This window comes from Sander lucioperca, chromosome 2 (assembly GCF_008315115.2).
Source record: "Sander lucioperca isolate FBNREF2018 chromosome 2, SLUC_FBN_1.2, whole genome shotgun sequence".
Classification (NCBI taxonomy): domain Eukaryota; kingdom Metazoa; phylum Chordata; class Actinopteri; order Perciformes; family Percidae; genus Sander; species Sander lucioperca.
Genome location: NC_050174.1, coordinates 31,522,005 through 31,536,586, shown reverse-complemented (window position 1 = coordinate 31,536,586; position 14,582 = coordinate 31,522,005). Strand labels below are relative to the sequence as shown.

The 14,582-nt window shown below is 40.4% G+C and overlaps 1 protein-coding gene across 3 annotated transcripts in view; it reads left to right on the top strand.

Moving 5' to 3' along the window:
* Positions 1 to 8,069, top strand: part of abca2 (ATP-binding cassette, sub-family A (ABC1), member 2) — a 206,323-nt gene extending 198,254 nt beyond the window's left edge. For 2 of the 3 annotated variants that reach the window (XM_031300882.2, XM_031300881.2), the window contains 4 exons: positions 723 to 860; positions 954 to 1,163; positions 6,813 to 6,867; positions 6,933 to 8,069. In XM_031300882.2, coding sequence (XP_031156742.1) covers positions 723 to 860; positions 954 to 1,163; positions 6,813 to 6,848 — 384 coding nt within the window. In that variant the 3' untranslated portion in view covers positions 6,849 to 6,867; positions 6,933 to 8,069. Of the gene's footprint in view, positions 1 to 722; positions 861 to 953; positions 1,164 to 6,812 lie in introns of all 3 variants that reach the window. The other variant, XR_004896101.1, reaches the window with a different exon arrangement.
* The last annotated feature ends 6,513 nt before the right edge of the window (positions 8,070 to 14,582 follow it).

Below are 14,582 nucleotides of genomic sequence, written 5' to 3'. Positions count from 1 at the left end.
AATATAACCCTCTATTTGTGCTGTTTTTCAGCTAAAAAAATAATCTCCATCTCCTTCAACAATTTCATTATCCTCTTTTTATTTTATATATATATATATATATATCCATAAAAACAGACATGTGAGTAAGGTGCTGGAGGTGGAGCCCACTTGAGGGAGGATTGGAGGCAGCATATATATATATATATATATATATATATATCTAGTGGGCTCCACCTCCAGCACCTTCCTCACATGTCTGTTTTTATGGATAGAAAAGGGCACAAACCCTGAGCTCAAGAAAAATCTACCTAAGCCCTGAGCTTAAGAACTCTACCTACCTAGTCAGTCAGAACTGAAGGCCTTTCGGATGAGAGGCGAAACGTCTTCCAAGAATTTCTAGCAAGTCCAGTTGCCTTTGCTTATCACAGAGAACAATCCAACTTCTCATTTTCATCAAACCAAAATAAATCACTATTTTTGTTCTGCCTTCTTACAAAGGCGAACACTGGAATGTGAACTCAAGAACACAGGCTGAGATGGTTACAGAGTTTGCCAAGTTTTTAGTGAGTCCAGATCTTGCTAAACGAGACATTTGTTTGGGCTTGTCCTGTGTGATATTTTCCATTTTATATTTACAGGTGCGCTTTTTTCACATTGCAATGAGCAGAGTGGGGTTTGGTAAATGCTTCAAAGAGATTATTGTCCCTATGTTCAGACATTAAGCCACTTGTCAATTGCAGGAGCGTCACCACACCAAGGTCCAGTACCAGTTGAAGTCTGAGCGGATCTCACTGGCTCAGGTCTTTAGTAAGATGGAGCAGGTGATGGAGGTGTTGGGCATCGAGGACTACTCTGTCAGTCAGACCACTCTGGACAATGTGAGCCAACATGCAACATTATGTTTCAACTTTATGCAGAACTTCAACAAGGTAAAATGAAATAAATAAAATATATCAACTTTTTCTGCTCAGGTGTTTGTCAACTTTGCCAAGAAGCAGAGTGACAATCTGGAGCAGCAGGAGACGACGTCCTCAGGTGGTGGACAGTCTCCCCTGCAGCGCATCTTCAACCTGCTGAAGTCTCGGCCTGCCAACACAGAGCTCAATGCTCTGATCAGCGAGGCACCGGAGGAACTGGAGAGCGACGATGATGAAGGACTCATCAGCTTTGAAGAGGAAAGGGTAAGTAAATCACACTTGCAGTTTTATTTATTTATTATTTGATTTAGAGTGTGTAGTGAAAGCTACAGGTACACAGGGATATAGGTGCACCTTAGCATTGAAACAAAAGAATTGCATTAGTGCATGTAACACTGTCTGTTTTCCTGAGTGTAACAGTCTCTCTTCATTATTATTATTATTACAGTATTTTTCACCCCTGTCTTTAGTCAAAGGGTAATAGTTGACATTTTCTTTAAAAAAAGGTCCACGGTAGGGGGATCCGTGTTAGCCTGGCTCCGCCCTCCTACGTACTTAAGCTCAATTTTCATTTCCCTTCAGTACTCCGTCTGGGTTCGCGGTATAGTCTTGGGTTTTTTCGACCCAAGTTTTTGGCGGTCCAATCAGAGTACGAGTACTGAGAACAATGACGTTGAGGATGTGCGCTAGAAAGATGCGAGCGAAGCCATTCGGTCCGTTGTGGCAACGCCGCCAAATATCCAGAAGTTAAAGCCCGAGCAAGAACAATCTTTGCTGAGTTGTGTTGGTGGCCATGATGTTGTGGCCCTCCTCCCCACGGGGTTCGGGAAAAGTTTGATTTTCCAGCTCGCTCTGTTAGTGGTGAAGGAGTTGGCTAAGGCTAACGCTAGCGGTGCTAATTTAATAGCCTTGATGGTCTCCCCTCTTGTTGAACATGTGCATGACATACGTCACGACCAAACGTTAGCGATTGGTTATGGCAGATCCAGAGTGGCTCTGGGCATATCCAATAGTTTTAAACTTCAACAAAGTACCCACCTTCAAGGAAGTTAACACTTGTCAATGGAGAGAGGTCAGACTCTCTGTACAAATGAAATGTACGAGAGTCTGGTAGGACCAGGCTAGGTCCGTGTTTCCCACAGGTTGAGAATTTACTTGTGGTGGTGAGTGGCGTGGGATGTCATGGCACAGCATCAAAGGTATATGAACTATTTATTGAAAAAAATGACTACATAACAAGATTATTTTTTTTTTTTTTATTTACATATTAAACAAACCAGACTAGAAGATGATACAGATGAAGTGTAGTTGTACTTTGTCAAGTAAATCTGATTGGTTTGTCAAATAAATTTCATGGTTCAGCAGGTAAAATACCTGATAAATGTTACCCAGAGCTGAAATGTTGTATACTATATAACTTAACCTTAAACACATACTATGATCCATACAGAAAGTTATAGGACTTCCGGTGGCAACAAGATGGAGGAAACCGCTAGAGGAGCGTGCTCCATAGGAAACCGTTATAAAAACTAGCTAGCTCGATTTTTAAGAGTCTCCTCCTATTATTAACATTCCTTCACTATGAGATGCAATGAAATTTGCTATATCCTTAAAGAATTTGTCATCATCCTCGTTTGGTGCATATATATTGAAGATGGAAATAACAATGCCCCCGATTGAACCAACCACCATCACATATCGTCCTTCATTGTCTTTTATAATTTTTTCAGATGAAAATTGTACTCCTTATTTTATCAGGATGACCACCCCTCTTTTTTTCCTATATGATGAATAGAATACTTGGCCCACCCAATCTCTTCAAAGATTAAGAGATTCCCCCTCCCCTAAATGTGTTTCCTGCAGCAAGGCAATAAAGCGTTGCAATTTTTAAAGTTATGTCAATATTTTTTTTCCTTTTCGATTTTTTATTTATTTAACCTTATTATTTAGACCATGAACATTATAAGATGTAAATGTCAAGTTATTCATAAAGTCTCCACTCTAAATTTACCATATGATCTTAATATTTGACCCATTTTTTCTTTCCTTTTTTTTCTTTTTTTCTTTTTTCTTTCTTGCCTTTGAACTGTGTACCTGAGCTTGCTTGTTTTCTGAATATTCCTGCGTATGCTTGCTTCTGGATAAGAACATGTCAAAAACACTGAATATAACATTTGCTTCCAAAAAACCCAACTGGTCAATAAAACAACAAGAAATGACCAGCTCCTGAACTGAAGTGACAGAGAGTTGTGGGATTCTTCTCCGGGGGATAGCACTGTGTGCCAAATTGTAACTAATCCACAACTTTGTCAGTGTGGAAAGTAACTAAAGTCTATCAATGAACGAAAAAGATGCTTGATTGAGCTCAATTTCCTCTATAGGAAACTTTTGTTATATCACATATACAACACAAATATACACTTTGAACTAGCTGTAGTATTATTAAACAGAATGAATGGGGGTTGGGGTATTTATTACATACACAAACTAATAACTAGTTAGAGTTAAGATCCCTCTGTTATCAGTAATATTAGATGCATTAGGCTGCATTGTTACCCAGTCTTTTCTTTAAAGAATGCACGTAAGTCGCTGCTTGTTAGTCTTGATGGACTCCTGCTCCCGTGTCCCACGTGACTCCGGACCAGCGATCCTGCAGCATCACTTTATGTAGCCTCTCCCTTTCCTCGGTTTCAACGTGGATTCCCAGTTCCTTAAGAGTTGGAGCCACGTCTGAGAGTGTGTTAAACACTTTTTTCCCGGAATAAGATGCATCCTCAGCTTGGTGGGATACGGGCATTGCACTTTTATATATATTTTTGGAGTTATTGGATCACTGCACACACCGGCTGGCGTTTCTTTTGCACTTCGGCGGTGTAGTCCTGGTCGAAGTAGATTTTCTTTCCCAGGTCCTGTATCCTTCGCTGTTTTCATGCTTGCTGTTGAATAGTTTCTTTAACTCTTTAACTGTAGTTTAAGAAACAGACGATCACTAATCTAGGTGGCGTAGTGTTATCTTTGGGTCTGGCTGTCAGAGACCTGTGCGCTCTCTCAATACAAATGTTCAGGGCGTATGGAAGATGAAATACGTTGCAGATTAGCTCAGTTACAAACTGTAACATGTCATTTTTTTCTGCTCCTTCGGCGATTCCGTATATTCTTATATTATTACGCCTAGATCTGACTTCTAGGTCTTCGCATTTTGACGTCAGTGTAGCTTCTCTTCTCGTGGCATATCACATTACCTTCTGTCTCACTTACTCTTTCCTCCAAATTTGTTGCCTGTTGTTCCAATTTAGTTGTCCGTTCCATTGCTTCGTTGATGCCAGTTTCCAGTCTATTTACGGCCGTTTTGGTCTCTTTAGACGCCTCCGCATGTTCTTGTCGTAATTTCCGTATTTCTTTGAATATTATGTATGCAGTCACCTGATCCGTCCATAGGTTTGCATGTGGTCTCGTCGCAGTCATCTTTTTTACCACTTTTAACTCTCTTCTCATACTCCTTTCTTTATGCAGCTATTATCACTTAAATTCTGCTTTCTATTTTAAACTTTATCCTGGCTGAGGAAAGGAGGTTCTCACCTAAGATTTGACGGTACATGGCCCCGTCCATCGTCCCTTTGATACGGTGAAGTTGTCCTGTCCCCTTAGCAGAAAAACACCCCAAAGCATAATGTTTCCACCTCCATGTTTGACGGTGGGGATGGTTTTCTTGGGATCTTAGGCAGCATTCCTCCTCCTCCAAACTGGCGAGTTGACTTGATGCCAAAGAGCTTGATTTTGGTCTCATCTGACCACTACACTTTCACCCAGTTCTCCTCTGAATCATTCAGATATTCAATGGCAGTCCCAGCTGCCTTGAGATCATTGACAAGATCCTCCCGTGTAGTTCTGGGCTGATTCCTCACCGTTCTCATGATCATTGCAACTCCATGAGGTGAGATCTTGCAGGGAGCCCCAGACCAAGGGAGATTGACAGTTCTTGTGTTTCTTCCATTTGCGAATAATCGCACCAACTGTTGTCACCTTCTCACCAGGCTCACCTTTTTTAGGTCTACAATCTTGTCCCTGACGGCCTTGGACAGCTCTTTGGTCTTGGCCATGGTGGAGGGTTTGGAATCTGATTGATTGATTGCTTCTGCTCCCAGGTGTCTTTTCTACAGGTAACAAATTGAGATTAGGAACACTCCATTTACGAGTGTGCTCCTAATCTCAGCTCGTTACCTGTAGAAAAGACACCTGGGAGCCAGAAATCTTTCTGATTGAGAGGGATCAAATACTTATTTCCCTCATTAAAATGCAAATCAATTCATAATGTGTTTGACATGCTTCTGTCTGGATTTTTTGTTGTCATTATGTCTCTCACTGTTCAAATGAACCTACCATTAAAATTATAGACTGATCATTTCTTTGTCAGTAGGCAAACGTACAAAATCAGCAGGGGATCAAATACCTTTTTCCCACACGTATATTAAAATATCAAAGCTATCTCCTGAGCACATAACAAATACATAGTGGTGCCATGAAAATGGAATTGCTAAACCACCTCTGGCGATGCCTTAAAGGACAATTCCGGCGCAAAACGAACCTAGGGGTTATTAACAGATGTGTACTCACTCTGTCGTCTCTGGGACATGTTTTCATGCTAATCCAATGTGTTTGTAGCTTGAAAGACGCTAGCGCGGACTGCTGACTAGCTTACAACGCTAGTATTCGGGGCACAGGGAAAGTAAAAACAAATCGCTATTTATACGACTAAAAAGGCTCAAAATATCACCACACTTCAACGGTAGCATAATGAGGGTCCCTAAATGTTAACCGAAGCATTGAGAAATTTGTAAGTGTACAGACAGTTTATTGAAAACATACATTATAAAGACAGTCACGTTCATGTTTACATACCGGCGCCGACTTGAAAACCAGCCATGACTTACAGCTGGCGATGCAAACTAAAATAAAAAGCAATTTGCTCAATATATCTGAAATAATTGCACTCTGCATAACTTGTCTAGTGTACTTACTCAGTGGATAACTGTCCATCTGGTCCCTCTGGTCTTGGTCGCCGTCTCCAATTTATTTTCGGGACATGGAAAAAAGTTTTAAGTACAGCCCTGTTTATCAGAGAGGGGAAATCTTCAGACTGTACAAAACACTGCGTCTCTTCGGTGTTGTGATGCAACAGGTCCCACTCCGTGCAACACAGACACTCCTGTTCGGTGGCCATAGCTTCACAATGTCCGCAGTTACACCACCAGTTTCCCGAAGTACGAGGCTGTGACTACCCGGTAGCTCTCTCTCTCTCGTAGCCCTTTCACGGAGCTCCCGCAGCTCTTCGTTCAATAAACTGTCTGTACACTTACAATGTTCTCAATGCTTCGGTTAACATTTAGGGACACTCACACACTGACGTTTGGTGATATTTCAAGCCTTTTTAGTGGTATAAATAGCGATTTGTTTTTACTTTCCCTGTGCCCCCGAATACTAGCATTGTAAGCTGTGGTCCGCGCTAGCGTCTTTCAAGCTAACAACACATTTGATTAGCATGAAAACATGTCCCATAGAGCGACAGAGTGGGTACACATCTGTTAATAACCCCTAGGTTCGTTTTGCGCCGGAATTGTCCTTTAATTGAGAAATGAATCCATCCATGAATTGAGTTTTTAAAGGCCAATACTAAATGTTAAAACTGCTGGTGATGTTGTTTGTATATTTTTATTTTTAATATAAAAAGGTAGCATAGGATTTCCCCCCTATACTGTATACTTGTCAGGATGGCAGGACTAATGACAGAGGCAATCTTTCCTAACTTTATAGAAAAAAATGTATTGAAATAAATGTCTGTCTATCTGTCCCGTGGAGTATCAAAAGATAATGTGTGTGTGTGTGTGTGTGTGTGTGTGTGTGTGTGTGTGGCAGGTGCAGCTCTCCTTCAACACAGACACTCTCTGTTAAAATGAGCCCCTTCAAAAGAGCAGAGACGAGGAGAGTGACAGAGTGGGAAAACCAAAACCTCTCTCTGAGCTCTGAGGCTTGGAGGGAGAAGAGAACAGCTGATTTAACCCTGAAGAGGACCAAAACTCTCTGCACCATGGAACATAGGACCAGTAGTTCAGTATTTCAGCCTCAATTTTTTATTCAGGAGGGACTGGGGTGGTTTAGGTCAGACCTTACAGACAGAGGTGATAACGTGCAGAGTCCAGCCTATAGGTAGAGACACAGCAGAAGGAGTGCTTGAATTTGGATTGAAGACTTTGTCCTGGAAAGTTCTCATATTTATTTTTGTTGAGAATGTATCTTATTAAATGGATGATGAATACAGTAGGTTAGCTACTTTTGTTAGTAAATGAACATATCATTGGTGATATGTTAAAAACCAAGTGTTTGACAGCACAGGTTACTTTGAGTTGGTTGTACTCCCAACCAAAAGGCCTCATGACACCAGAGTGGGCCCTTGTCACAGTACCAAATTAGACCTGCCTTGAGAGCATGCTGTGATGAAGTTTATGTAGTCTATTTTTCTGTGGCAAGAAAAATAATTTATTTGGATATCGAAGCAGATGTGATGTGTGTGATTTATTTTGCAGTAACAGAGGATTTAGTGAAATGCACCTTGGGAAGTGCCAGATGTGGACATGCATGCTGTTGGCCTTTTCTTTTAACTTGATGTCAGAGACATGGAGAGAATGTACATGGCACGGTTATTGTCTTGATGGTGTCTCCCCTCTATCAACTTGTTTTGACACTTGACATTTGGTCTCTTTCTACTAAATACTCTCTTTTGTTCTTTTAACATATTATTATGTTGTGGACTCTGCCAAGAAGATCCTCTACCGGACACAGTGTATAATAATAATAATAATAATAATAATAATCTAACAGTCTGAAACTGCAGTGAACTCTGCTTATATTCCCTGACAATAACTGCACTACCATCACTGTGAAGGGAACTCTCAGATCAGAATAATCTATTGAGTACAATATATGTTTTATTATTTGCAGATGTATTTGTAATGTGATAGTTGAGTGTAACCTGTCCTGTCAAAAATAACTGTTTCATTACTTCTTTCACAGCTAATTGCAGTTATATTTTTGGTGACTATTATGGCACTGGTGGGCTGTTTACTGATACTGTTAATTGAAGGGGTTCATTAAACACGGAAAACTGACTTGTAATTTCTTTTCTTACTGAGAATGTAAAGCCAGACAGAAGTTGGTTGCCGGAATATTTGAATTAATTCTACTTTAAAATACAGTCGAAACAAACAACTCAAACATATTTAAGACCATAACACTGATTTTTGTGAACCTAAACCTAAGTGGGATGACTTCTTTGAGTTTCATTTGGATCTTTCTGTGACTATAACGTAATCAAAGCTTGGAACGTGTTAAAATGACATAACATACAGTAACAAAACACAAATATCAGTCAAACAATGAAGAAATAACTCACCAACAACCACTAGAGTTAACCAAGTGGTGCTCACTGCAGCGTCAAATGGGTGGGGTTTGACCATATCCAGCCCCACCTCTTAGGTCTAGCGCCGCCTATCAGGTCCAGCCCCACCTTCTTTTTCTTCAAATTGTTATGCTTGTTCGAGATAAGCCAGGTCTGTGTAGAATCGATCACCGGCGATGCCCTATGCATGCCAGTTAGATTTGTGTCTGACTTGATCCCGACTTGTTCTGACGTCACGCACCCGTGGGCAACGGTAACCTCACGAGATCAAGGCGGCCACAGGTTTGAGACGCAGGCAGCTCAGTTGCTTTTCACCGACTGCAAGACCCAGGCAGACCCAGGGCATGCTGGGAAACGCCTGATTGGTTCAGAATCGACTCAACATGATGACGTTTTATATACACTTTTTGTTTTTGAATCGGAGGGATTTTAATTGCTGGTTGTTTGATTTTAAATGCTTATTCTGTACAGAACACCATAGTGTGGCTGATAGTTACATTTAGAAATCAGATAGACTAAATCCGTTCTGATTACGGGTCATCAACAGTCTGTTGTTTATTAAAATCAGCAACAGATCGCATGTAGAGCATTTTGACAGCTATTCTGTCATAATAAAAACTGGAGACTGTAAAAAAGCTGATATATGGGTCTGACAATCAGACCTAACAGGATGTGAGTGTTTGAGTGACTTCCTGTTCAGCATGAAGGCTGCTGGAAACGACTGGAAACTGTCCAACTTTACTTCACTGACAGTGTGCTCCAAATGCACAGCCCCCGGCTGCCGCCCACGTGCACTCATCCCCTTTACAGGCGAGGCACAGTTCATCTCAAACAAGCCCACAATATGAGTACTGACAGTGTGCTCCAAATGCACCTTTTTCCATTCATTTAGCTAACTGTATTTACCTTAAATTTAAGGTAAAATCAGGCCTTAATAGGCTGCAAGGAGAGCAGCTGGCTGCCTGCCTGACTCAGGGTCTCCATCACTGGGTCGAGCCCAGAGGGCATTAAAGCTGTTCTTCTCAAAGCCCAGGAACATTAAATGTCCAAAATCAGGGTGCAAAGCTTGTCAAAAGGGAGGTAGGGAGAGTTAGAAAATAATATATCTTATTGTCCACCATGACAAGTTGTCTTTTTAACTTCAGACAGTGAGCAGGATTACCTTTGCTCTTTTGCCCAAGTAAAGTATTTTTGTAATTATTTTTGTAATTTATTTTCACCATATGACCTGTCAGGTATCATCTAGTAGAAAGTATTTTAATTCAATAGCTTTAAATTTATTTGATCTGCTGCACTTTGGATCAATAGACTGAGATCAAAAATTATGTCTAATGGATGTTTGTTAGGTTTAAGTGACGCTTTTGACTTAAGCTGCAGATCATCTTGCCTTTTGCTGTCTTACAGAACGGTCTAATAACGTGAGAATGAAATGTTTTCCTTCAGAATGAGAAATTCATCCTTTGACACCTGTTGTGTACTTTTCAAAGAGAGTGCTTAAGGTCCTTGTTTCACGAAATTAATATTAATTGTACAGATTGGATGCTCTATATGTAATAAGTATTTATAAAATTAAATGTCCAAATTTAGCGTGCAAAGCTTGTCCTTTTGATGTAGGGAGAATTAGAACAGAATACATCATTGTCATTTTTTATTTGTCAGTTGATCCCTACCGGTAATAAATAGAAAGTAGTAGTTCAACACAGGTAATCCTGTGTGTTTAATTTCTTTTGATGACTCGAATGTATGCTGTACAAAAATGTGTTTATGGTTAAATCGCTTGCAAGAACACAACATTTGTTTGTGTTGTCGTGGCAACCGGTAGCAACCGGTAGCAACATGCGTGTTCATTAGCTTCTCTCTCGTGTCTCTTACAAGTATAGTTCGTTCTCTTAAAGGGATACCTCACCGATTAGCATTAAGCTTTGTATCAGTAGAAACCCTGTAGTATTTTCGAATGACCGTGCTTCCCTCCCTCATGTCCCCCTGAGACGACAGACCTCTCTATTGTGTGTCTTGAAAAAAGCCACTGATGACACAAAAATTGTCATTTAGCGTCATTGGAGGCATTTTTTTTTCAACCCACCTGTCACTGCCCGATGTGAGTCGAGTGCAGATGTGAGTCGCGCATGTGTCACTTTGCGACAAGTAGCCTACAAGATGCTAACGGATTTTTGAGCTAATGCACAGTCTATGAGCTAACGTTAGCAATCAAACAATCATGGATAGCTAAAACGTTTTTGAAATGACTGCTGCTGCTGGCTACAAGTTAGCAATCAAACCCAATAAAGGCTGTCACTTAATGACGTTTTGAGCTAACGTTAGCAATCAAACAGTCATAGATAGCCAAAACGTTTTTGAAATGACTGCTAGCTAAAAGTTAGCAATGAAACACAACAAAGGCTGTCACTTGAATGGCATTTTGAGCTAACGTTAGCAACCAAACAGTCATAGATAGCTACAACCTTTTTGAAATGATTACCATCTTCTGTTATTGTATGTAAAGAGAAACATTTATTATTTTATAGATTTCACAAATTTCAGTATGACACGTTATGCCGTAAACAGTTTAAATCTGAGCATGCGCGACTCACATCTGCACTCGACTCACATCGGGCAGTGACACCACCTATAGGAGGTGGGACTGTCACTACCCGATGTGAGTCGAGTGTCAGCCATCTTGAAGCTAAGCTAACAGGCTCTCTCTTTTCAGCATAGATATATACTGACAGTCTGTATATATAGCTATGGCTTTTCCGCAGCAACCTTGCAATTAAGTGCATTCAACCTACCGCACATGTGTACCACCGGGATACATTGGTACAGATCGGAGAATATGCAGGAAATTTTATTACAGACGGAATACTCAACACACTACGCGAGTTTTGCCTGCTACGCAGACCAGCACCTCAGCCTGCAGTGACGCTTGATGCCGCTAGCCGGAGAAGGGAACATCGAAAGCGGTGTGCGAGAAAGCGGAAATGAGGAACGAGGGCAGGAGTTCGAGCTAGGTGGAAAGCTAACGCTAGCCAGCCACCTGTCCCATCCATCCTGCTTACAAATGTCCGCTCATTAGACAACAAACTGGACTCCTAACATGAGTTCAGAGACTGCTGTGTTTTTGTTTTTGTGGAAACATGGCTGAACAACAGTGTACCGGACTCCGCTATCCAGCTACCAGGCCTGCAAGCCTTCCGAGCAGATGCTGCTCTGTCGCTGGGTAAGACTCGTGGAGGTGGGCTGTGTTAACACGGACTGGTGCAGAAATGCGGTGCTTGTATCCAGCCGCTGGTGGAGTTTGTGACTGTTAAATGCCGACCATTCTACATTCCACACAAATTCATGTTTATACTCTTTACTTTACATCCCACCAATCGCTAATGCTACCAATGCGTTAGCTGAACTTTACGGAGCCTATAATGTGTGTGCACTAAATGTAGCCTGTTTCGTATGTCGTTTTTATATAATGTCGTTTTTATATATTTTAAATGTGTAACACCACATGAGCCACGGTGAAACGTTGTTTCGTGTATATGGTTGAAATTACAATAAAACACACTTGATTATTTGACTGCCTCTCTGTAACCAGTAGGCGTGGCTACAAGTGCATTCTGGGAGTTGTTGTATTTCATCCACATGAGCCAAAAACACATTTTCTGGCTTTTCTCGGTCTAGAAGGCACCAATTTCTAAAAAAATGTCACATTTCTACTACATAAATGACGCAATTTAAATACATATTCATCTTTCCAGCGGTGAAATATCCCTTTAATACATCCATGGTATACGTGGCGAACTCATGAACTTGCCGTTTCATTGTATAAAATATTCACTAACGTTAAACATTGTGTTTTCGTTGTTCCTGATCGTTTACATGCTTATCTAAATAAACGGATGTATGTAGAGAACCAAGGAGATGTAATCATTGTCGTGCTACTAGCTAGCTACTAGCTAGCTACTAGCTAGCGCTAGCTACTAAGGTTAGCCTGCAGTCATTGACATCAACAGTCAACGACAATGTTCATTATAACACTTCACTTTGGCATGTATTAATTAGTAATGCTTATCAAAATAAACGATGGATGTCAACCAAGGAGATGTAATCATTATGTCGTGCTACTAGCTAGATACTAGCTAGATACTAGCTGGCGCTAGCTACTAGCTGGCGCTAGCTACTAAGGTTAGCCTTATTGTTTGTTGGATTTGCGAGATCTCACAAATGAAACTTGAGATCTTGCAATAAAACCCGATATCTCGCAAAACAAAGTCAAGATCTTGCAGAAGTATAGTCAGTGCTCGAATTATGTGAAAGCAACAAAGTCAAAAATCTCTCACATCTGAAGGTGTCTGCCATATGTGGCATTGTAATTTAATCTTAAACAACGCTCATTATCCATCCCTGTGCGGTCTCTTACCATTAAAGACGTTAAATTAAAATATAAAATATAGGCTACTACGGGACGTAGACCTGAGCCTACCCTACGCTCATGAACGCAGCATGACTGCACTTTACCACCACACCACTAGGCTAGGTGAGCAAACCGCATAGGCTACGATTGATTTGACAGCACTCGCAAGTCCGAAGAAGTCACCTTGCTTAGCTTAATGTGCTTTTGAGGTAAATACCACCAATACATTTTAAATAAATAAATCTGTAGCTATCCTCTACCATTCAGAGCTCCGGAAAAGTTCCCAGATATTTTGAAACACCTGTCAGCAATACAGTGCAATCTCTGATGGTTGAATAGGCTACCCGACAACATTGCAGTGCAAATTCCAAAATTGTTCATCTATTTATTTCCACGGTTCAACACACGAGACGACTGAACACCCAGGTGTTGTTATCACTACGTGCACATTATAAGACTAAAACATAGTTTGGCTGTGCAATGGCTTTATTCATTTCTGCCAGTTAGTGTGTTTTCCCTGTGTATAAGTTGAAGACTACATGCATTATTGTGTTTGACACTGAGGATATCTGACACGGTGGTCTGGTTCAAATGAGTTACTTTTTATTTCATTGTGAAATTGAGAATGACACTCAGACTAAATCGTTTAGTCTATTTCTTTGTATTGCGAAATTGAAATGAAATATGGACTATTACAATCAATAATATGTTGAAATTAATTAAAAGGACTCCATTTCTGTAAAAAAAAAAAAATCTCTGTCTGTTGTGTGCGTGTGTCAAGATAATAGCCTAGGCCTACCGTGCGCATATACTGCGCAAAAGCGCCACTCGCGCCTAGACTATTTAATTGTATAGCCATGTTAGGCTATGTGCAGGGTGTGCCAACTTTTTTTATGAGATAGAGAGACCCCCTTAAAGACAAAAAGATAATTCGAGCACTGCACTGATTAGCAAGCACCTGCAATTTAAAGTAATTAAACAAATTAAGGATAATTCTGGAAGAGTTATTATCGTTGGCTGAAATACAAGGGCAAGAACTAGTTCTGGCTAACATATATGCACCTAATGTAGATGATCAGGCATTTATTATAGATTTGTTGTATAGATCTCTTCTACAGGAGCCAGAAAATATAGAATGGTTTAGGTCTGAGCTAAAAGATTAATTGGCGATCAACTGGTCCTTAGTGTCATCTTCAGGGGTGGCATGGGAGGCCTTAAAGGCCTGTGTTCAGGGGGCACATTATGTATTTCTAACATGCTTCGTTAGAATTAGAAAGTAAAATCAAACACACTGAAACGGATATTAAGCAAGAATGTCGCAGGATGGCCTGAGAAACCTGACTCAATAAAAATACCAATGTAATAATATTCTATCTCAGAAGGTTGAATTCAATTTATTCAGGGCAAAACAACCTTATTTTGAATCGGGAGACAAAGCAGGAAAATTACTCGCTAGATACATAAAACAGGGAATTGGCTTCCACTATTTTTACAATTAGATCCAATTCTAGAGATGTTTTTACAGCAACTGTAGATATTAACAAGATTTTTAAAGAAAAAAACAATATCAGCTACATTTTTATTAATTACAAAAACTGATTGATAGAGCAGGTTTGGGTCTACCAAAGATTACCATGATTATACCTGGTAATTACCAGATTACCAAGTATTATTACCATGCTTTTAATTTAAGGCATCTAGCCCTTGGCCACACCCTGGTATTGCATTGAGTAATCTGTTCTTGCCCCATAATCGCCCTTACAAAGCCTGTCTGTCAAACTGTATGGTAAGGCAAAAACACATCCGATAATCTCTCACTTTATTT